This window comes from Gymnogyps californianus, chromosome 12 (genome assembly GCF_018139145.2).
Source record: "Gymnogyps californianus isolate 813 chromosome 12, ASM1813914v2, whole genome shotgun sequence".
Classification (NCBI taxonomy): Eukaryota; Metazoa; Chordata; class Aves; order Accipitriformes; family Cathartidae; genus Gymnogyps; species Gymnogyps californianus.
Window position 1 is genome coordinate 22,958,368 of NC_059482.1, and position 24,761 is coordinate 22,983,128.

Sequence of the window (24,761 nt, forward strand, 5' to 3'; positions counted from 1 at the left end):
ATACCTGCAGTTAGGACATTCGGTTTCTAGCTAGACGATGCATCTCCCTTTTCAATCCTTTTATAATTCCTTTCCTGGTATTTTGTGATTTGTGTTGGAAATGCCCGGCACCAAGTTCAGTATTCGAGGCAGAAATCCCAGGGGCCTCGTACCTCTGGGTGGTACTTACTCTGTCACGCAGGCTGCGACGCCTTTCCAGTTTACAAATGCAATCAGTTTTTGCAAATGCTCACAAAAATAGCGGGGTTTTCAGGAAGACGACTTCTGATTTCAGCTTTCCTCTTTCTACTTTTCAAACCTTGTTGTGAGAAAAAGAACGGGGTTTGCTTCTCAGGTTTGCTCCACTTGGCAACTGAGGCACAACCATAGCAGAGCTGTTTTCCTACAGGGTTTTTGTTTCAAGAACACTTACTCCCCTCCCCGGAGAGGGCTAGATGCTGGATGGAGAGGACACTAACGAATAGGAAAGATTAATTGATGCCAGTGGTTGGAAAGGCAGTTACTAAAATGCATGTGGTGTCTTCCTTGAAGCAAGGAACAGACTTCAGTGTTTCTGTGCTCGGCTTACTTTTCCAGCTCAGAGTTTGGTTAAACCTACTCTTGGGGCAGCACTTGAATTTCTTTCGAGGTGACTTCATACTGGACAACAGCAGCTACACCAAGACAAAAGTCTCCTTGGGGACAGACGTGACAGCAAACCTGGTGTGGGCTGAACTCACCTCTCACGTGCACACTGACCGCGCTGATGGCGCCTTATTTCACAAGCGTGTCTTTGAAAGCTTGCCTCTTTGAGCCAAGGAACCGTAAGGCCCGAGGGCCAAAGCAGCCACGTTACAGCCTGGAGTTTGATGATGGCTTCTCGGGTTCTAGTAATGGCCGTTGGAGCACGGTTGTTTGGGCACCAAGCAGAGAGCCCAACAGCCTGCGGTGCCCCAGTGCCGCGGGGGTGTGAGCCCCTGTTTGGGGATCAGGCAACCTCCCACTGCAAAGTCTCGCTGAGCTGAAACGACTCCCCAGAGGCTGCAAAATTGTATTTGGAGTGCTTTGCTGCTTAAGCTGGAAGTGCTTCTGATAGTTCAAGCTAGCCTGTCCTCTCAACTGCTAGTTACTCGGTGTATCTCTGTGCACGGGAAGAAGTATTGAGTGCAGTAACTGACTCCCAGCTTGGTATCAAAACCTGTAGATCAAACAGTCCATTTATTCTTAATACTAGAAGCCTGCTTACTCTCCTTCAAAGCCTGTTGTGCTTCCCTCCCTGGGTGAGGGCCCTACTCGTCTCACATCTCCAGCGAGCAGTCTCTCAAGTGCAGTTTCCACAGGGACAACTTCTTGGTCTGGCTGTTCTCTTCGGACCCGATAAGCCAGGCGAATGTAGGTATCTAGCGTCTGATCATCAATATCAGGATCGATGGCGCAGAAGGCGGTCTTCAGATCATCTGCGTTCACCTCTCTGTTCAAAAACAACTCAGTCACTGCTGTGCTGTGATATGACAGGAACATGTATGTATTTGTGCCACAGTGAGAATCCGCGCTCCTTGAATGGCAGAGCAGTCTTTTGATATTGTTATCTCGGTCTCTGCTAGTATCCCTTTGTTTTTTAAATACGCATGTAATAAAGACTAAGTACTAAATTTGAAACTGAACAGAAGTTAGGAAATGTTAAGACTTGTGATAACCTGGGAAGACTTTAAATTCACTCTGTTGTGCACTGTGATATCCTTTGTTACAGAACTACATTTTCCCTTCCTAATTCAGTGCCCACGTTGCACAGTACTTAACTTCATGGGCGCCTACCCACCTTCAGTGGTGTTCTCAGTGCCTGGCACCAGGCTTTTTTCCTATGCAGTAACTGCCTCTTGTTTATCTTGTTTTGAGGAGGAATTATTTCTTTAAATCGGCAGCTGTCAGTCCTGTTCACTCTTCCCACTCCTCAGGACCAAGCTCTGAGGATATACAGGATTTTACTGCTGGTTTTGGAGAGCTGAGGAGCATTGAGATATGAGACTTGAAGTACTGAAGGGGATTATTGGTACAACCAATCTTCTCTACTCACTGTCTGCCATATCCAAGTCCTTTGGGTCAGGAACTGACACCGGTCAGCGTTTTGTAGAGCAGGGCTCAGCCAGGTTTTGGTATTTACTGCCATATTCCCAGCTGGGGCCCTCTGTAGCGCGGGGACTGCTGCGCCGGCCATGCGCTCCCGTGTCCGCAGCAGGGTTCCCTCTGCACGCGCTGTCCTGAGCTACTGTCCCCATCAGCCCCTTCCCTCCAGACTTACGTTAAATCTCCCAGCTTGTTCTTCAGCTGTCTCAGATATTCCTGCTTCTCCCTGACATACTGGCTCCTGAGCTTTGCAACGAAAGGTTCAGCGTTCCCCTCCTCATCCTGAAAGAAATTACAGGTGTGTTAGCACTGAACATGTGTTCCAGTCTGGATAGGAGCTACCCCCCACCGTGTATTAAAATAATCCTAGAAATGGGATTTCCATGGGAGAAGTGGAAATAAAGAGAAAAAATATGGAAAAACTATCACAGAAAAGGCACAAGCTTGCATTGCTGTTGCCTGCCGATGGCCTTCAGGCGTTAGAGCTTGTGGTGGGCGCTGCAACTTTGTTAGTCTGACAAAAACCTGGTTAGCCTGATAAAACTAACTTAATCCCTAAATTAGGCTTAATCTGAATCAAAAGGAAAACTTAAGTAACGTCAGCTTACTTCTTTGAATAAGGATACGTAGTCGATGAGGTCTTCAGTGCTGTCCAGCTTGTACCTGCTTGCATCGACTAGTTCTTGGATCGACTCTTTCCTTTTCAGGGGAAAAGCTTCCCTCACAGCCGTGCTGTATGGAGACAGGCAACACGGGCAGAAGTGTGTCTGCTGTTACAGTACGAGCACTTAACGACTGCCAGTGTGGCTGGCTGTTTTTCAGGCTACCAGTGTGTGCGTGTATTCCATGGGCCAGATCTTCAAAAATTCATTGCTTTCACAGGAAACACATTTCAAGAAGCACGCGCACCTTCAGACACCAAAACAAGGGCAAAGCTTTCAGCAGAGCTTAAGACTCAGGTGAGCGTTGGATGCTGAGCCACGTGGGAAACTCTGAATGCAACCGTATCGGTTAGGTGGTAGCCCAGACCGAATTGGTTAGCGTGGCTGTAGCAGAGCCGTGTTCCCAGTTAAGCGCTGGAACTGGCTGCTGCTTCACTTCTGTGCCACGGCCCAAAGAAATGCTGTAGTTAGAGTTTCACTTAAGAAGGCGCAGCTGATTGAGGAACTGGGAGAAGACTGACAAACCTTGCACCTGCAGCAAAATTCACAGAAATGCTTTGTGACCTATGATGGGAGCTCGTGGGAGCACTGTGTAGGGCCCCGTGTCCCCGCAGGGAGCGTGGCAGGGTGCAGGGGCTGCCAGCCTGTCCCACTGCATGTGTGAAGCACCCCGTGTCTGCTCTCAGACCTCTTCAGTTGCACTGCTCAAAACTTGCAGTATTCACATTATTCTAAACCTAATGCAGAGGTTAACAAGTATAGACTTGCTAGAGCTGTCCGCCCAGGAATTTAAAAGAGAGAAAAGCCTCCTCCCCTGGCTGCGCTGGCAGATAAGCAAAGCAGACAGACTCAGCATATCGCAACATCTGACGTGTGCCAGATGTGGGCAGAGCTCGGTGGGCAACAGTCGGCCTCTTGCCTGAACTGCTTGCTGGTCAGGGATCCGCTGTTTGAGCTGTCGCAGGCAGCCAGCTCCTTTTGCAGGTTGGAAATGAGCTGATTCTGGCCGTGGTACTGTTCTTCGCCCACCTGTGAAACAGGGAAGGTTCACAGGTCAGTAACCGCCCCGTCTGTCCCTTGGACTACCTTCAAGAGGGAAGCAAAACTGCAAAAGGATTGCGCTCGCTTCTAAAGCAACTATTGCCTGAGTGGCTTTTAGCAGTATACAAATAATTAAGCAAGCAACACGGTGGCTTGCAGGGTGGCTGTTCACAGCACCTTCTTGGTGAACAACTTGCTTAAACCGTGAAACCCTCAGGTGCAGATGCACCCCCCGGATCCCCCAGAGCGGCGGCAGCCTCCCTGCCCAGATGGTGGCACTTAGTCCCAGCCACTTTTCCATTTCCAAGCAAGACATAAGCAGGGCAAGTGTAAGAGGACCTGAGGGGGCTACATGTCTTTGTGTTGCGGGAGATGGAAAGATGTGGCCGTTGTAGCTGGAGCTCTCCAGCTCTGACACGGCGCTGGGGAGCGGGGAGCAAGGCTGCCGGGGCCTGCGCGGTGCTGCAGTTCAGCAACTATGGCCTGATCTTCACAAACACTGCACAGGGACAGACCATGAGCTCTTTCAGGAAAGACCTACTGAGAGAAAGAGGCACGTACGTAAGTCTTGCAAACAGCAGCCTCTCATCGGAGAGAGCGGATGCGATGTGACTAAAGCGTTTGAAAGAAATGGGGTCTTCTAGAAGCTCTGTTGGGAGCAGTAAGAGCCTGCCGTGTCGTGCATGGACAGGATTCCCTTCTCTAGTGTGTGTCAGTGTTTACTTTTATTCTCATGAGAAGGTGCAGCTTCCCAGGGGGAGGAATGGGAGGTGAAGCTGCTTCGCAGAGGAGCGCTTCCCTTGCCTGCCGCCTGGCACACCAGGGATGTTGGGGCAGAGGTGCGGCACTGGGTTGCGGGTTGCCTACTGTCGTGGTTTAACCCCAGTCAGAGTGTTATCAACATCATTCTCACACTAAATCCAAACCACAGCACTGTACCAGCTACTAAAAAGAAAGTTAACTCTGTCCCAGCCGAAACCAGGACACCTACCTTCCCGTGAGTATGTCGTAGAATGAGCTCAGGACATGGTTTGATCGACAGAGTCGCATGTTCTCGTAGAGGGTGTAAGACCATTCCATGGCAGCGGCATCGCCGTACTTCTTCTGGAGGTAGCTGAGAAAGAACTCCGGCAGACTGGATCGCTTCCCCGTCTGCGGATAGCAAGTGAGGAACTCCCCTAAGCAGCAGAACTAAATCAAATCTGCCCATTTGATTCTAGCTGTTTGTGTACAGATGTCTGTCTTTTGGGGATCTCACACAGTGCTAACACAGTGCTGGCTGGAGTCTTCCCTGTTATTAGGTCATTCAAAATGTTTCTCCCAGGTTTGTTCTCTAAATGTGGGTAAGCTCTTCTGTTGCTGTGGCCACTGATAAAAGTCTCTCTTCTCCTACCTATTTTTGTGAAATACGTAGGAACTTGCTACCCATGAGCTTGGCTCACGGGTTGAGAAATGGCAGCAGTTATTGGAGAAAAGTAGAGCCAGACAGCGACTGCAGCAACTCTATTTCCCAGAAAACCAAGCTGAAAGTAAAAGACAGCTGCCATAGAAAACACTAAGCCGTTTAGGGCTGATCTCAGAGATGTTTCTAGGCTTCTAGCTCAAGAGAAGAAATCTGTAAAGTGACTCTGCCTCTCTCAAGGTTGCTCTCATATGACTGAGGCACAGTAACAGGGCTTGTCCACTATGTGGGGAGATGGTATCGTACTTGTCCCTGACGTGGGAAGAATTAAGCAGCCACTTTTATTCTCTTTTTGAGTCTTGTATCGCCCCAGAGAGGCAACCCATAATGTCTGCCTTGGCAGAGAACACACGCCTCACCCCTCTGGCCTCCAGTTGTCACTCCCAACCCACCCTTCTTTGCCCACAGAGAGGGGGAAGTTCTTTGGGTTTTGTGTAACAAAACCAAAGCACTTTTATATTGATAAACGAATTAATGTAAATAATTTTTTGCCTCTGCTCCTTGTTTTTCCTGCAGTGCTACCTGTTCCTCTCTTGCATGCGCACAAACACTGTGGAGCTTAATAATGGATTGGCGTGGGTTAAAATGAACCCAGCAAAAAACCCTGGCCACGCTTTGGCTGCACAGATGTTGCCGAGGTTTCCACCACCGAAGAACAGACGTTGCATAGTCACGATGGCATGGCGGTCTGCAGAGCACCATTGCACCCCAGCGCAGCAGCAGGCGACCTAGCCGAGGTCTCGGACTCAGGAGCGTGGCTGATTTAGCTCAGGGGGACTGCAGCGGTTCCTCCCCTGGGCACCCTGCCTTCTGGAGGAGTCTTCACTGACAGCTCAGCTGCTCTTGCAGGAGCTGCCGGACCACTGCAGTTCACGGCCCTGGACATCAAAGCAACCAGTGCTGACTTTTGGTTTCCTGAATGCCTCTGAATTCGCAGTGGTGGCTGGGGATCAGCTGCTTCGTGAGCGCTCAGCTGGCCCGGGAGCAGGAGCTGCAGAAGAAGCCTCTTAGGCCTGGGACGGAGCTACTCCAGTTATCCACGTGACACTGTCCTAATTCACGAGTCAGATCCCCGGGGAGCCCTGCCAGGCACAGGGTTACTGCCAGCTGAGGCGGTTTGCTCTTACAGTGTTTTATGCAGCTCGATCCAGACGAAGTACTAGGCAGGACTTGGGTGAGACCCTGGCTTCCCAAACTGGACTGACTGTTACAGCAAATGCTGTTTGTGGAGAAGGAAAATGGGACAAACCTGCTGTTCTAGTGCAATTTTCTCCTTCCAGACATCCTTGAGGATGTTCACCGCATCCGTCTTAGTCAGCTTTTTGTTCTTGACTTCACCTTCGTGCCTCAGGTACACAGGAACCTTGTCACCTTTGCCCTAAGTAATGGACAAGAAACACAGATATAGGTAAGGCATTCGCCTCACTGGCAGCGATGCAGCACCAAAGCCATGTTGTCAGCATCTAAAGCCATTAAAATGAGTCATTTGTGTGGGTCTCATTCCCAGTACTATAAAACACCTCTGTCAGCACCTCTGCAGTGTGTCTCAACTGCTCCAGGGTGGACCTGCTTAAGTTCAGGCCCATGCTAGCCACGTTGCCCGTTCTCCACAGTTACACTACTTAAAACTTAGTTCATGAGTGACTTTGGTCGAGGCCCTCCCTGTTGTGTCCAGGCAGCTGCGAGTACACCTGATCACTAATGTAATATATTTGCAGTTAATAGGTTGTTTATTACAGCAGAGCGATGCTAAAGCCCGCTGCGTTGTACTGGAAACTCTGTGGTCAGCTTGGGGCGTTCGGCTGGAACCATAGCTGCGGAGGAGGAGGGGGTGGGACCTTCTCTCAGCAGCAGTGAGCCAACAGACCTTGTCCTCAGACAAAATGGGACTGTGTGAGAGGTTCTGCCCAGCAAGAATAGAAAAGAGAGAAAAGAAAGAAAAGAGGAAATATCTTCCTTGGAAATATCTTCCAGGAATGGCAGGGCAAACAGTTCAAGCTTCTGGAAAGGCTGAGGAAGAGATGTTGAAGGACTGAAGAAATGCTACGCTGTCCCTGAGAAGACCTTTGCATACAGTTATGCTTGGTATGATGTGAAGAATCCTTGTAATGTTTCCTTGTCCCTGCCTCGTTTCCTGATTCCCCCACATGCTGGGGTGCAGTGCAATGGGACCACTTCCTGATGCCCCAAAAAAGCAGTCATTCCCTACTACGGAGTCTTGCTACTTTTAGTCATTCTAGTGCTTTGTCTGAGTCCATCTCATCAGCAGAGAACTAACTTGGGAAAAAATGAATCCTACTCTGCTGGATACTTCCCTGTTGCTGCAGCCAGTACCAGGGGGCAGGGACAGGGGAGAAGGACAAGGCTTTTCAGCAGCAGGAAGCTGTTAATTTGTCTCAGCCATACAGCGCAGCGTTAGCGAGGGGCTCTAGCCCACCAGTCGGCACGTCTGATGATTCATGTGGCATCATTGTAAAGTGTGGCTACTTCAGCTGTGTCTTCAGTATGCTCACTCTCAGTTTCAGCTTTTCTATTGCACCTGAGTTTTCCTAGCTTTAAAGTTTTCGGTGGTTACACTAACGGGAAGGTGAATATTGAAGACACCAGCCATGAAAACATTTCTCCCACCTTCCTAATGGATATTTATTACCAGTTAATCTCAGTGGAAACAAGCAGCGAAGAAAGCTTGCACATACCCATCCAGGGAAGACGTTTATCTCTTTTAGCACTCCTGTTCCTATTTCTTCCAGAAGCACATCCACCAACTGATCGCTGGTCTTCCCCTCAGCCAGACAGCCCCACCGGTCAGCTCCACCAGGAATCACCTCTGCAACAGCAAAAAGACACCGAGCTGCTAGAAGAGGAGAATGTGCCCGCACATACTGGTTTTGTGCGAATCCCACTAGGAGCCTTACAACAGATACAGATCTCTAGACGTCTAGTTTGTCTCCTAAGACGTCTAAGGCAAAATGGAATACCCTCCAAGCTCCTCGCAGGCCACTCCTAAAAGCCCGGGAGAAAATGGGGCGTTGCAGGTAAGAAATGCACCATAGCAAAGTGTTTAAAGATGAGCTGCCTTCAGCAAACCACTCCTGAATACATTTGGCACCTGAACACTTTGCCCAGTTTGGCCGGGGCGTGCAGTTGCGCTGAACTCGCTGGAGTTCAGCGCAGAAGTTGTCTCGCTCTTCTGCAGTCTCTCTGTGGATTTCCAGCAGTGTTTCATATTCCTTACGGAGCTGATCAAAATCCTTCCGCAGAGTCTTCATCTAAAGGATACAGAAAGGAGGATTGTAACAAACTAACCAGAGTAACAGACGTTTTCTGTTGTTGTCAGACAGCCCAGGTGAGCAGTCAGTGTAGTCCATAGACTTACGGAGAGCTGTCCCTGGCTAATTGCTTCTAGATCGGAAGAAAAATAAATCATTTATTAAATTTTATTGTTGCCATTTACAAAAACTTCTGACAAAACATGTCAATGAGCCTTTTATACCTGTTTTTGTGTTTAAAAATAGATCTTAATCCACGAGGAGGGAGCAGGAGAAACATAGGCTTCCGTTCTAGAAATTTTTACCTGCATCCCCTTCAGATCCACTATATTTAGAAAGCATTTCTTTTTTATATGATTTATCTTTGCTCTGCTAGTACAAAGGTACGTTGTGATTCAGAGGTAACCACAGCTCTAGCCTGGGTTTTGAGGGCTGTGTCTGTATATATTATGCCGTGATGTAGGGACATGAACAGTGGATCAAGCTCTGCTGATGGTCAGGGCTGGAATGGAGCTGCCGATGGCCCAAATGTATCTCGAACAGCCCAGCACCGCTTTTCCGAAGCACAAAGACAGGCAGTGCTTTTTTTTGCCTTCCTGGAGGTTTTCATCCACCCCTCTTGACAGCTGTGCACTAACTACGAGGTGGGATCCAATGTGTTCTCTTTTTCATCCTCCTAGAGATCAGGTCATGGCCACTCTGCCACTGCCGGGTTGGAAGCAGACCCCATCCTAGCCACTGGTGCGTGTTGTCCCTTTCTGTCCTGCATGTGACACGGCATTGCTCCTGTGCATCTCCAGGGCAAGCTAGGCAGGCAAACATTTGTTCTGAAAAGGCAGCAGACAGATGCGACATGAGGAACCTAGTCCAGTTCTTTCACAGCTGGAAGATGCATCCATCAGTCCCATAGTTGGGTTGATGACCTTGGAGTTCCAGCGGGCTAAAGAAGCCGTTTAATACTACTGGCAAAGGCAAAAACCCAGCTAGACAGATAAGCATTAGTAGGCCAGCAGGAGTTTCAGTCAGCTGTGGTTTGGACAAACCTGTGCAATGTATGTGAGGTGAACCTAGTTCATTTATTTATATATACGATGACTTCAGACAGTAGTTCCCAAGCGGTAATCTGTGGGCTCTTGGTGGTCCGTGGGCCATTATTGCTTTTATGATGTTAACTCAGCTAAACCTGATATTAAGGGTTTGTGATGGTATACTAATTTTGAGTGGTCAGGCAGTCCACGATTCCAATAGATAGGGAGCCTTGGGGATTAGAAGACAGCGGCTTTTCATGTATTTCATGTACAAAGAACAAAGAAGCGCCCTTACGTGAGCTCTAGGTTTACTGAGTCCCTGTCCCAACCTGAATACTGAAGCATCACGTTATGTTTGTATTTATGTGGTACAGCTTAAAAATTAGGAGCTTATGCTCACCTCCTGAAGTAAATCAGAGTATTTTTTCTCCAGTGATTCAAAATCTCTCCTGGGCACAACATCTCCGTAGTCTGCTATCATTGTGTTCAGCTTCACCTGGGCTTTTGTGAGGTCCTGCCGAGCTATCTTTAATGCCAAAGTTAACTTCACCACATCTTCACCCTTGACGTCTTTAAACAACAGCCATTGATGAAAGCTCATGACAGTAAAATTGCAGTCGTAGTTTTCTAAATCATCTACTGAGCGCTTAAACCACATAACCCTACAAAGTGTCGGCAAGAGCTGAATGGGTGTAGACTCCATTATTATTAAAGAACTGCAAGTCCAGGAGTCTATTGCAGTGTTCACATTCCCACCCACTGTCTTGCCTCCTCTCCCACGCACGCGTGCGTATTCGAAGGCTCAGGCTTGGTTTTGATTAACAGAAAGGATCACAAGCAGGGAGAGCCTTACGCAGATGCGATGGCTACAGCCGGCGAGTAAGAAGCAGTAGCACTATGGGTGCCTGTAAGCCGACTGTGGATCAACAGAGATCAGGTACCGAAAGGGTCCCTACCACCACGAGTAACCTCTGTGCCAGGTATTTGCGACACCTGAATTTCAGCAGTTTTGGCCATCCTTGTGGACAGGCACAAAGCTGCCCAGCTGATAGTTGGCACTGGAGTCAAAAAACATGAGGAACCTTTGCATTGGGCAGCTCCTGCCTGCAATTTACCTGTTGTGCTAAGCAAAAGCGTACAAGAATACAAGCAATGACTCACTGAATCAGATCAGACTAGGAGGTCCATCCCTGCCTATTCCCTTTCCTACCTGTTCATGGACTTTTTGGCCATGAATTTGTCTAACTTCTTTTAAGAATCAAAGCATATCTGAAGACATTTCAGAGATACTCTGAATTTTTACTGCCGTGCTGCACCCAAGGGTGTGCATTTGGGTGTCTGTGCAGGACAGGTTCTTACAGAGATCTGCTCTCTCTACCTTGGACTTGGTGACGTCTCATGTCCAGCCGTTCGTTCTGCATATCATTCAGTTTTGCTAGAAGCAGTTTGCGGGCACCGTACTCATTGAGGTAGCGAGCATACTCCTCAGACACGCTCGTCCGCAGATGCTCCACCTGCAGGAAACAGAGGCTTGAACTGATCAGGAGCATGGCATCAGTGGGAACTCTTGGACTGGTTTGGTGGGTCTAGAGCAGAAACTAAGGAGCAGAGAGCGGGCTAAGGGAAGCAAAATGGGAAAAACTGGAGCAGGAGAGTGGGCAAGTGATAACACTGCAGAAAAGGATGGGCCAGATGGAAATATGATGGGTGCAAACTTGGAAGTAGTGTGCAAAAGGGTACTCCATCTGAGTTTTAGCCTTCTAGAGAGTGAATAATATACATTTCATGATCTGAGTTACACCATTTAAGATGAATGATACATATTTAAAGATGCTAAGGGTACAATGTTGTAAAAGAGTGCATGTACTTTTACGTAAGAACGTAAAACATTAGTACCAGGAAGGCATTTATTTCCTCCTCCCCTTCAAATGTGACACTGGAAGAGCCAGATGAGACAAGAGATACAAGTGAAGACTTCTGACGGCGGCAGCACAGCCTGTCCCTAGGGAACAGGATATTCTCTGGAGTTGGCCAAGATCCAGTATCACTACTGTGCCAGATGTTCAGTGCCTGCTCCAGAACTTCTACTGGCACCAAAGGACGAGAGGCTGGGAGGTGAGAGATCGGATGTATAAAATGCATCCAACTGCCGCTGGGAAACATTTGACTCATCATTGTATAATTTACCTGAGTCTGAAGAGAATTCTTTTCTTCCTTCATGTTGTCAATGAACTTTAACAAACGTTGTTTCTCTTGCTTTAACGCATTTATTTCATCTTTCTCCTTTTCCTGCAGTGCCAGTATCTGCCGGGTGCACTCCTCGGAGACAGTTGTGACCATAGCCTTCAGGGGCTCTAGGGCACGAATTGTCTTCTTCTGATGAGCTAAAGGAAGCAGAGGTGAGCTCTCACCATGAGCAATAAAGCCTGAATTTTACTCAGCTGGGCTGCTGGATATTCAGCCTCAAAACAGTGCTGGTGGGAAGTGGGACTGAACATGGAGCTTTTAGTGTTTGGCCTGGGGAGTGCCTAAGGACTGGGAGTAGTGTCTTTTGGGATTGTATCCCATTGTTTATGCAGCTGTGCATACGAACTTCATCGGGGTTGTTACATAGGGATTTCTGATTTCAGCTCATGCCATTTAGCCTGGTTTGGAAACCAAAGGATGAACGCTATTTTATTTTGTTTTGTTCAATATAAAGTTTTGATAAGGTATAATGAGCGCTGATGGCTTCATCATGTTTCACTAGGTGGGAAGGTGTCGCCATTTGAGCACAGGCAGCATAAGACAGCTGGTAATTAGCAATATACCCTCTTTTGTGAAGGCAAACTCTTCGTGAACTTCGATCTGCTTTCTTGGCTCCAAATGCATGGTCTCATGCAACCTTTTGTGTACAAATTTGTTGTCTACCCCCTCTCCCCTCTTTTTAGGTATGCCTTGACCTCTCTTGTTTTGCCTTTCTCTTCAGTACATCTAGTAAAGAACTCATGTGCTCTTCTTGGCTTTCTCTGCTGTAACGTGTGCTTTTCACTCTCAGCTATTTCCCCTTCAACTTGAAAACTTGTCTTAAGATTACCCGAGGAACCTAGTGACAGTACTTGACTTGGGTCCCACATCCTAGTTACAGGGTAGAATTTCAGCTGATGCCACTTCCTTGGTGCAGAGGCTTGTTTCTATGACTAGATGGAATTCCACCAGGAGAATAAAATGATCAAAGACAGGATATGGTGTGATTCAAATGAGGCTGTGAGCAAGCCTCATTTTGTTTGTGAATAGCTGCATTATTCAGCAATCAAAACTGTTCACTCCCTCTCCTGAGCAAAAGGATAGAAATGCTGATGGATGATGAATACTCTGACTTGGAGGGTTTTTTTCCTCCTCAATAAAACCTGGTATTAGTATTTATGTACAAATACTATGCAACAGATTTTGCATTTTAAAAGTTAAAACGCATACATAAATCTAAGAACAGGAACTACGTTTCTTACGATACTTGGGTGTGAATTTCCTTCCCACGCTACAACTGTACCAAAGGTTTTGCGAAACTCTTTCACTATGATACTCGTACCAGGGCAAGAGATGGCAAAAATGAGAGCATTAGCACAGGGATTCTGCCACTGTGCTGGTTGGTTGCTCAGTGTGAGCTAAGAACACCATGTTAAAACTTCAGCAAACTCGTTCTGAGGCGTAGTTTGAGTGTTTCACGACTGACTCCTGACCACAAGCAAACTCCTTTAAATTAAGTGCAACAGTAGTTTTAATTGTAGCTGCCTAGTATGTCAGAAGCTAGAGCGCAACTTGTTGGCTGCCAAAGTCATTATTTTGTGGGGTGGCCACTGGCCAGTGCCATCTGAGAACATTAGCTCTCTGACGACGTCCCATAACTCTCCCCATGCCAAGAAAGGACGGACATTCTCCCACTTGGAAAGAATTCAGGCTGTGGTGCAGCTCCTTGCACGTACAGAATTGCTGGATGGACCCAGAAGTCTGAGCAGCACCGAGGAGTGAATGTGAAGGCCCTGCAGACATAGCAACCTGAGTATTATTTTAATCCAGAAACGGATTCAGCTGTGGCTCACATCACCACGAAGACCTACCCTGTCACTCAGCTTTGCCTTAGAGCAGCGCCCAGCAGCACCACCTTTATCTCGGATGAAGCTAACAGCTGTAGGGATTTGATGGCTCTCTCCTCCACGATCATATTTTCCAAATTCTGCTTAGTACCTTCACATTCCTGTGGATTTACTCCAGAAAGAATGCCATAAAGCCTCAGTGCTGGCTCAGCACAACCTTAACACCCAAAGGAACTACAGCTACAGTTGTATGTCCAGTGCCGGCAGAAGACAAGTAGTTGCAAGCAACCGGTACAGGCTGCACATCCCTGTACCCATCGGAGACGGCCGCCTTCCCTGCTCCGCGTGCGCTATGCACGCGCTAGCTACTTCAAATATCGTGCTGCCAAAATGATGCAGCTAAATATACCGTGGAAGCAGTACAGTTTTAGGACAACATTTAATAATACAATTTTTTTTTGGTTTTTTTGTTTGTTTTTTTTTTTTAAACCAGATAAACTGGGAATATGTTGTAATGCTAGCAGATTTAAGGGGAGAACCCGCCCCAGGAGTGGGTGCAGTGGTGAGCACCTTAAATGTCATGTAGGCTAAGCTAGTACAGGATATATGACTAGGGCAGAAAAACCAGAGTAAGACAAAGCTGCTAAATCAGACTATAAAGATAATAGCCAGTTGGCTGAGAAATACAACGCTATGGCGTAAAGGAGGTTTAGTTTCAGTTTCAAAGGGAGCTGAAATGCTACAGATAGAGTATGCATGTTAGGTGGAGTGATGAGACATCTCTCTAAGCAACCTGTCCCATTTATCACCTCTAAGGCTGCACCTTAAGACTCCAAGCACTGTAGTGTGGGACTATAAACACAATATAAAATTCTGATATAGGAGCCCTCAGAATGGCCACCTGTCACAGATTTTAAAGTTGTTGTTTTTGTTAAGCAGTCAGACATAATTTAAGAATAAAGATAAATATTTAGGAGCGCAGTTCTACAAATCACTCCATTTCCTTCCTTTTGTCTTTCTTTTGTACTCTTTCCGCTCTCAAGACGCTTGCTTTTGTCTCTTCCCTAGCACAGACACTTCCCTGAGCAATTCAACTCGCTAAACCAACAGGAAACTTTGCAGCTCTTGGTCTTTGTTTTTCCTGCTGGGTGAGTTGACTCAGCTCATGGAGGCGTCCGGCAAGTGGCAGAGCTGGTGCGTTCTAAGCAGTGGGAGTGCACCGTCAGGACTGGGGATGTGGGACCTTCTTGCTTCCGTGGCCATGAGCGGTTGGATTAGATCACTGCTTCCTCGGCAGGGCAGGGAAGCTGTTGTCTGTGCGAGGCAGGGAGGAGGAGGCCTGGAAATCGCTTGCTGATAACCCCATCCAATACCCTTAGCTAAAAGGGGATGGATGTCACGCAGGCCTCATTAGCAAGGTAAAATCTGTAATTAAGAAAATGAGTCCTCAATATACAGAAAGGTGGAGGGATCCCAATCCCAACTTAAAAAAAAAAAATTCCATTTGTTTTATTCTTAGAGCTCCAAGTACATTTGCTACCATGGCATCTTGGTTCACTGGCATTCAGCTGATTCCCAAAAATAAAGGTATCATAAAAGACATGTTTTGCCGGGTCTCCAGAGACTTCAAAGAAAAAAAAGGAAATATCACATCCAAGCAATATGGACGAGTCAGTAAATAAATGCTTAAAAAAAAAAAAAAGCTTCAGAAAGCAGTACAATATCAGCTACAGCATGGACAGCAGTAATCTCCCTGGGTGCTGAAGCAAAGTAATGTCGACTAAAGAGTTCTGGAAGGAAACTCATTTAAAAAAAGAGTTTTTATGTAGTGATTAAAATTGACTTATTCGCCTCGTTGAAGGATACTGTGCAAAGCAAGATTTTTGTCTCTAATGAGGGACTGTCATTAGGTAGTCCAGGTAACAGGTACTGGGATAAACAATATATATCCTTAAGAGACTGTCCCAGTAGAAGACTGTTGACATTTGATAGCTGCTCAGTGCCCAGTGTGAAATGAGCTCCTGGTTACAGTCTATTTCTAGCCCTCTGTGATTGTTTACAAAGTACTGGTATCGCTGTGGCATCGGAATGCCAAGCAAAGTTTAAAGCACACTAAGAATGGCCGGGGAACAGCCGGTTCAGTTCTCTGCCCTGCCTTGCTTCAGGAGTAATTCAAGCTTCGGGTTACCAGTGCAAGTGCATCCAAGTAGATTAGTACGATACACCCCACTATAAATGTGATTGTCCCAGAAAAACCTTGAGACGCTGCTGTTGCCTGAACTGTGTGCGTGATGAAGATTTAAAAAATCTAAAAATCTTAAATCTAAATCTAAAAATCTAAAATCTTATAGGGAAAAAAACCTCCAACAACTTCATCTTACGTATGAAGGAAATAGACCTAACGGACCAGAAAGGTGGTTTACCAGCTGACATCTATTTAGGCTGTTCGTCCTATACATGTATCCAACGCAACTAAGCTCTGTAAGAACATGTCTCTATTGGTGTTTTTTCCCCACAGGTCAAAGTCTAAGAGCTTACCCAAAGTAACTTCATATTCATTCTTTATAGCTGACAGCAAGGGCTTATAGATCTTGAAGTTGTCTATGAAGAATTCAAAGATCTCTCTGTAGGGCTGAGAGAAGAAAGCAAGCTTGAGAAAACATTCAGGGGCACATTTTTCAGAATTCAGAGATAGCTGTTTCGTCCGACACAAATGCCATCTAATGACAGTGAGAATAAGTATAAAAATACTGCTGCCACAGTGGATTTTGTCTCTCCATCTCTGGTCTACCATCCCAAATACCTCATACGAAGGTGGAGCTCTCTCCCTGTTGACAGGCACCACAGCATGATGGAGAGCAAACAAAGAGAAGCTTTGATCAAGTCTGTCAGGGCACAGCTCCAAAATGAAAATGGTACTGTTCAGACGGAGCAGATTGAAATTCAGGTTACAATATGGATGTAACAATATGGATGTGAAAGATACCTAACAAGATCATATCGCTGCTTTTGTTGCCTATTTTGTTAAGTTAAATGGCAAGCTCTGCAGAGCAGACAGTCTCTCTGCAGATGTCCTTCTCAGAAGAACAAAACTTGTTCAGAGAGGATAGTCAAACTTCCGTGTTGTATCTGGGCCACGGGAAGACTTCACTAGCGATAAGTAATGTTCTCACTGAGTGTACCTCACTATTAAATAAAATAAAACATGTCATGTAAGACAGTAAAAATAATTTCCAAAGCATAAACACATTTATTAAACCTCTATTTTCTCTTGCCATTAGTCACTCTTTGTTTCCTTCCATTCTCTTCCGTCTACCACTTTCTTTCCCCATCACTACAGGATTCCTTTGGGAATGAGACTTTGAATTAATTAGTGCAGAGAAACTCAAATCCAAACTTCCCGTGGTCTGCATAAATGCTCTAATTGCAGGATATTACAAAACCAGGAGTACCCGCTCCTACTCTATCTGTGTTTTAAATTGGAGTGGTGGTCCTCAATGTGTCCATGAGGTGTGTCCTCAAACACTCACAACAAACCCCCCAGGATCAGACCCATTAGAAACTAAGAATTTGGGGGATCCTGATTAGGCTCAGGCAAGAGGTAGGTGAGAAAGCCCCTTCTTGGCACACGCAGAAACCTAACTTCAGAAACGAGAGGTTTTGCAGTGAAAATTTGGGAACCTACACACTTGCTGCTTTATGGGTTTAGGCAGGAATCTTCAGGAGTTTAGCGTGTAAATTGTTTCACATCCACTTTAGATGATCACGTCTTTTTGAAGACTTGGGCTTTGATTTGAAAATGGAAACTTATAGAAGATGTGAGTACACAAGCAGTACACAAGAAGATGTGAACAACCCGACAACATGCAAACAACAGCAACCCAACATATAAACGAACTGCTTTCTGTGCAAGTTCTCTAATGTGAGCTGCAAACCCACTTATCCAGTACTACCCATAGGTGCCTACTCTTCTCATCTACTTTTTCCTTTGGATGGCAAATTTAAGTAATCCATCTCAGCACTTAGTTTCAAGTCAAGAGAACTTTGTATCAGACCTGTAACTTCAGTTCCTGGGAGTTCTTTTTAGTCAGATCAAGAGACCGCAGCTCTTCCCTTAAGTAGGACTCCAGTTGCTCCAAGTATCGTGGCTTTGGAATAGTGAGAAGGGCCTGCTTGTTGCTGCAGAGATACAGGAAAAGAACGGACGCGTGGACTTACGTGTGTAATACACATAAGAACGAACTCGTAATAAATCAGCTCAAGGATCTTGGTTTTCTTCCTACTGCCCACGGCTTCACAGCAGGAATTTTTTTATTTTTTTACTGTAGTACATATATATTCTCTCAAAGCATACAATGGATGATTTAAAATTCCTTGATGGAGCAGGAGTCTATTCAAGGCATTCTGCTATTATTACTCTTCAGTTTAAGAATTTCATAATGCTTTTTGGTATAAAAAGCCAGGTGAGTGGGTTCTCTGTGTCAGAAAAGAATAAATACTAATCATGCTATTTGAAATGGTCAAGGAAAACAGCCATTTGAAAAAAAGAACTCATAACATAGTACATCTCCTGAGGTTCTAGGTTCCTCAGGAGGTTCCAGGCCAAATGTCCCTTTGCTGGATGTTATCATCCATATTTCATATTAAAACCAGCTAGAATTAAGACTACAAAGCCCAACTATGCTTATTGTATCATCCACAACTGTGTCCTGCAGTCTGTCAGAGCCCTGAGGGCACCAACAGGCTCTGCAACCTCTGTCCCTACCCCTGGGGGATTGGGTGCCTGTGCTCAAGGGGAGCTGGGACCCCACAGGGTGACAGCAAGGAAAGCAGGGAGAGTGACCTGCCCAGCAGGGCACAGTGCCACAGGACTTGAACAAGAATAGCAGAGCAGGTCCCTTGGCGGTAGCCGGGGCCACCCATAGTTCAGTGATGGTCAGGCAAGTCCGCAACGATGAGGAAGGTCCGATGTCAAGCTGAGATGTCAAGTCAGCAGGCTAGGGTCAGTGAGGTACAAGACACATGGCGGCTATACCATAGCTCCAGCAAGAACCAAAGGTGAGGGAGCCTGAGTGAAGGCTTCTCACATCTCTTTCTCACACAGCTCTTTTCACAGCACCGGGTCCCAGGTTACCCAGCTGTGCCGTATCAAAACCGGTCTTGAGCCCAGGCACCCAAACGCCTAGGACCGGAGAAGAGCTTGTGGAGCCTGTTGGTGCACTCGGGGCCCTGACAGGAGCCTATATAACGTCGGTCAATGAATCATTAAATGACAGCATTTTATGGTGATGTTTACACAAAGCATGACTCGCTATTACGTAAATACTTGACATCTCCTATAGAGCTACTAGTCAGAACCAACAATGTCTTCTCTGTCGTGCTGAACTCTTGTGGGGTAACCCAACATCATTGTTCTCACTAACGCTGGACAAAGTTCTGCTCTGTAAGGTCTTAGTTTTCAAAAACTGCTTCCAGCGATCCTGGTGACTTAACCAGTAGTACAGGCTGGGCTTACCTAGGCTGTTTCTTCTCCGGGGCGCAGCAGGGTTTGTGATTCTTTAGGACGGTCTGCCCGGATGCAAATGCAGGCCATGTGGACCAGTGGCCTCGAGCAGAAAGCTGAAAAGACTGGAAGGAAAAAATCCTTTTGCTGTATCTGAGCACACAAAGAGCCAAAATCCAGAATCAATACAACTGCCTATGAAAGACGAGGGCCGTACCCTGAAACTTGTTTTGTTCTTTGAAGAAATCATCTTCCCAGACTAGTACCATTTGTTAAACACCTCTGAACAATCTCCTGGTAGCTATTGTTCATGCTGCCTAGATTACATGATTGTGGGAAAGTGTTCACACCTTTGGGTGAAAAATGGCCTCTTGATCTACACTGGGACCACTGGACAATAAAGCATCACACAAACAATCAGAATTTTGCATTAATCCAGATGAAACCCAAAATAACAAGTTTCACTCAGGCCTTGTTTCCACTAGGGAGTTTTGCACCAGGGTGTGTGTCCCACAGGAAGGGCACACCGAGCCAGGTTAACTCGTACAGATTATGAGGTTTAAATGCAGGTTGGTGACCCTACACAAAACAGCTGAATTTGCTTCAGCGTAGGATGTAGTGAAGATAAGGTCTGAGGAACAGTAAAAAGAACGTGACGGATTAGTTTTCCTTCAGAAGCCGCAAGCTCGTCTGAAAGCAAACTCTTGTTAATTTAAAGAATCTGTTCATTTCTATCTTGGAACTTTCTCAGTGTTTCTTGGCGGAGGAAAAAAGCCAGCTATGCTGGATTGCTCTGCTTCATCTTCATTATTACAACCAAATAATCAGCATGCAATTGTCCAATACAAATCCCTCCCTATTCTGTCTGTAAAATTTACAAAAAATTAATCATGGGCAAACAGGAGGGTTTGACTTTCATAAACCCAAACTTCAGCCTGACCAAGCCTTGAAACAGTTACATGTAAAGCCTCAGAAGTTTAAAGGTCCTAATTTCAGTGCAAGAAGCAGGAAGATTACATTGGAGAAGCAGTAAGATTCCAATTTACTGAGCGTTGAAAATCTTTTGTACAACGAGGAAAGCGCTTACAGAGTGTCCCAGCTCTAGGGACAAAATAATACTTGAAGTTCTTGTGCTAATGCAGCACATACAGCTTGTCATAGAAATGGCACGTTCCTGAAATACAACCAAAATGCTAATAAAACCAAACCAAACAAAAAACCCCCAAAAATAAATAACATATGAATTTTATAGACCTTAACCTCCCATTAGTTTATTGGTATACGTGTTCCTGGAATTTATTTGCTCATAATTTGGATATAGATTTTTCCCATGCTAGTTTACTTTATTTACTAAGACTGATAAATACTAGGGAGCCCATGTTCCTGCAGGATGCTCTTAGCCTATGATTAAACAGCATGTGGTTTCTTTTTTTTTTTTTTTTTAAACTACATGGGTCGAATTCTGGCTTCAGTATTTGGCATGTATGTCCACTCATAAAGTTGCAGCCAAGAACAACATTTATATTCCTCTCCTCTTTCCTCCACCCTTAAAAATGCAGTAATTAATTCACAAAGATGACATCTGAATCTGAAATTCAAGAGTTAGGAGCAACATATAGATTTTCTCTCTACAGATATATTAAAGAAAGATTAAAATGATTAGAACTTGCTTGACTTCCTAATAGTTTGGGATGGCCGCTGGGCTTCCAGCAAGATTCAAAGTTGACCAGGTTAGCTAAAGTTTGGATGTTTCACTGGAATTCTTCAACTCACCGGAGTCTTCTGTGTCTTGGACAGGATGTATTTCAGACTGTTGATACGTGTTTGGCAATCCAGAGTCTCAGAGGAAGATTCAGGAGCAGTCCTGTGCAATGGCAAGAAAGAAACTTTTCAAAATATACGGAATTAACTAAATATACAGTGGAGATTGAGAGCCTGGCTCATGTCTACCTAAGGTAAGCAGCCAATTATGAAGTTCCCGATGGATGCAAATACACAACAGGCTAATGTGCAGGGGGGGACTGATGGAAGGATTTGCGGTGCAGCAGAACTCCAGGGTTTGCTCTTTGAGAACTGGCACAACGTTTGGTACTTTCCTCACTGTCCCAACGAGAGCAACCAGGCTGAACCCGAGGCTGGGTGAGCCTGAAGGAATTGGTCTTCTGAAGAGGAGAGATTCGAAACAGCGCTAGAAAACCTGTTACCCACGGGTCAAGAACCGGGATTTGGGGTCCCAAAAGTGCCTGCCAAGCCGGTTCCCTGGGGTAGCAGTAGTGCCGTGGCACAGACGGCCTGACAGCCAGTAGAACCGGCAAACCATGGAACAAATAGAACCAGGAACTCTCTTTCCTAGACTAGAAACTGGCATGTATAGGTGAAAGGCCAGTTAAGAAGTAAACATACAGTTGCACGTGTATTTTAGGGAAAATGAGGGTGGCCGTGATATGGAAAAGCAATCCAGAGATCACAGCGAATTTGCAGGCGCTGCACCGGCACAACGTGACCGCACGCTCAGCTTGATTATCTGAGCATTGGCTTCAACTGCCAGCACGGTTTCACGCCCGGGCGGCAGGTCGCTGTTATACCTCAGCAGATCCAACTCTCCAACCATCCGCTTTCTAGGGGAGGCGTACACGGGGTGAGCTGGACTGGCTTTCAGAGGAGTCCACCAAGGGCCAGCACGGCGTTGGGGTGGGAGATCGTAGCTGGTGGGCTCTTGGATCTCCCACCCTAGCGTATAAAACGGCAGCCTCGAGCTGCAGCTCTGTGAAATGTGGTGACAGCTCAGCACTGCTGAAAGGGGAGGTCCTGTTTCTCCCCCACCACAACAGGCTCCTGATGCCTGGGTACCGTTAGCTCTACTGTACGCTGGACAACTCTCCGAGCTGTTTTAGTTCGCTAATCCAAGGGAAAACGGGCAGTTACCCAGTTTAGGCTGACTAAAAACATAACATGCAAGTTCACCCTCAGTCGGGGAGCGGTTCTGCAGCTGGCGGTGAGGATGGAGACGGAAACCCCAAGCGGTTGGGTCAGCTTGCCCAAGGAACTACACCTTTGGGCGAGACTCCCTGAGACACCGTGAGCTGATCTAGCAGCTTCCTGCTCTTGAAAAGCCATACCACCTCCTCCTCCTAGCCATATCCTCCTCCTCTTTACCTTGTGCTGTTGCCACTGCTCATCAGACCTCTTTATAAGCTGCTTTAAGTCATCACCTCAGCAGAAAACTAACCCAGCCTCGTCTTTTAATTTTGCTTAGTGATCAGCACAATGACATAGACAAGAGAAGATTGTACCTGGCACAACACACTTTCATGGCACAGTTCCACCGGGACGAGGAGGGAAGCCGTGGAAGCTTGTGCTGTGTGCCTGGCTACAGGGAGGCACAGAAGAGCAGCGGCAACTGGGAGCTGTGCCTGAGAAGCTCAGACTCCACTGGTCAGGGACACTCCAGGACCAAGGAGCGGGATGAATATGAAGTGGCTTATGGTCAGAATTGCAGAGCGTTTTGAAAGTCTCCAACATGTAACAGACCACTAAACATACAGTAACTCATGTTTTTTCAGAATCTGAAGGGCACTTTTTGTGCATTTAAACAAAATAAGGTTCCTAGCTCTGCAGAAACGCATCTTCTTATCTGCAGCTAACCTTGCGACCAGTTTGATGCTCAAAGTACTGAGCACTCTCTGCTTCCATTTGCTTTCATAAAAGCTGAGTGCACTTACCACCCAAGAGCATACGCCTCTTTTTTTTCTTGCGGGATAGGATCTGAAGATAATGGCAATCTTTACAGGCACATCAGTCAGCTGGGCAGCCAGTACGCTACCAGCCGTGACAGCTTTTCACTTACCTGACAAGAGCAGGGTCTCCGACTACACGATCCCATGTTTGGAAACTGAAAGGTGCCTGTTCCCAGGTAACCACATTAAGTGAAAAAAAAGAAGGGCCCGCAACTATTCCCATGAGCAAAAATGATTGTTACTTGGACTGTGGTACAGACAGCCTGGATTTGGAACCGATGGCTTTTTCAGCATTGTGAAAGCTAGCAAAATTGAAGCAAGGAAAACTTGCTGGTTTGATGAAAGGTACTTCCCAGGAGTGCAAAACATACAACTTCAATATAATCAAAGTTGCTTTTACTGTACGTAAATTTTCTTGAATGGATGTAGATGTTGCTGTCCATATTGGAGCTCTCAAGCAGAAAAGGCAGTGGTAGCGTGCTTTTAGACTACCTGCACCATACAACTCCGAGATCTGAAGATAAAAACCTATCTGTGGGTATAAATTACGCCTTCACTGTGCCAGAGGGAGGCTCAAGACATACAGAGAAAAGTAGGCTCGGCCACAAACACCCAGAATTTTCCTTTTGAGGCAGCCCAGGCAGATGTCAGCACCTCCAACAGGCCTTAATTACCCTGACCAGCCTCAGCCGAGACCCTCACCCATGCACCCATTGGTCCAGGAGCTCCATTTAAGCTCGGACCTGGGCCTTCACGCCCTGCCTGAGCTACTTTGGAGTTGTAGCTATCTTCAGCCCTCTCTCCTGGATGTGCCTTGGACCTACGCTGTAGCCTTGTCTCCAGTCCTGTCTCCGAGCTGCTCACTCTGGACCCGATTCATCACTTGGCCTCGTCTAGGACCAGAGGTAAGTGCTGTTGGGGAGGGCCCTGCCCCTGCTGCAGTCACCTCCGGCAGCCATCTCACCCTCCCCTGGGGAGCGCTCTCAGAAGGCAGGGTGGCCAGCAGAACAAAGACCCATGTGCTAGAAGACACCGTCCCCTTCCAGGAAAGGAAAAGAAAAGAGACCTCTCTGCTTTTATAACTCTTGTGGAATATTCAGACTAACTAGAACAAGGTATCGATGGTAGAGGCAGATGCTTTGATAAAGGAATGGTATGGAAAACAGCTACTAAGGAGAAGCACTGCATTCCAAACGATAAACTACCTATAGCTAACCATAAACAGTAACAATGGCGAAGTAAATGCTACAGGAGTCACTCCACAACTTCCTCGCTCCGCTGTGAGCGACTGCAGCCCTTGCTACAGAAACGCCGTGCCCTGAAGTCCCAAGAGCAGTTCCTGAAAGCCTTCCCCACTGTTTATTTACACTTCCAGACAGGCTGGTGTGGCGAACCGTGTCCTGCCGCCCCGCTCTGCTCTGACGCGGGCGAGGCGGGGTGACGGCGCCGGCGGCCTCCCAGCCCGTACTTGTGGCAGGGCCGGGGAGGCACCGCAGCCCCGCGGGAAGGGAAAGGCTCTGCTCGGCTTTCCCTGCGGGGCCCGGACGCAGATCGATCCCTCCCTCCCTCTCTCCCTCCGGCCCGGCCCTTACCCGCCCGGCGGAGCGCGGCGCGCCGCCATGGCCCGCACCGCCCGCGCTGTTTACACCCGTCGCCAAGGAGACGCTTCCCCCCGCCCCAGGACCCCCTCGCGTGCCGCCATAGCTGCCCCGGCAGCGCCTGACGCACTGGTGCCGCTCGCCAGCCGCGGCAGCCCCGGCGCGGCCCAGCCCCGCCCCGGCGGGAGGCGGGCTCTGCCGAGCGGCCGGGCCCGGGGCGAGGCCGCCGGAACGGCGCTGCCCACCGCCTGGCGGGGCGGCCGAAACCGGTCCCTGCGCGGAGGC

The 24,761-nt window shown here is 47.2% G+C and overlaps 2 protein-coding genes across 2 annotated transcripts in view; one reads left to right on the plus strand and one right to left on the minus strand.

Moving 5' to 3' along the window:
• Positions 1 to 1,221: 1,221 nt before the first annotated feature.
• Positions 1,222 to 24,499, minus strand: TSNAXIP1 (translin associated factor X interacting protein 1). The gene is given in 16 exon segments (XM_050903740.1): positions 1,222 to 1,450; positions 2,279 to 2,385; positions 2,712 to 2,835; positions 3,685 to 3,794; positions 4,794 to 4,958; positions 6,518 to 6,646; positions 7,965 to 8,095; positions 8,378 to 8,537; positions 9,966 to 10,135; positions 10,944 to 11,079; positions 11,753 to 11,949; positions 16,177 to 16,270; positions 17,694 to 17,817; positions 19,154 to 19,266; positions 20,915 to 21,005; positions 24,471 to 24,499. Coding segments are annotated over 16 exon segments (2,109 nt in total).
• Positions 23,706 to 24,761, plus strand: part of RANBP10 (RAN binding protein 10) — an 81,620-nt gene continuing 80,564 nt past the window's right edge. The window contains exon 1 of the mRNA XM_050903734.1: positions 23,706 to 23,783. The gene's annotated coding sequence lies outside the window, so the exon portion shown is untranslated. The remainder of the gene's footprint in view (positions 23,784 to 24,761) is intronic.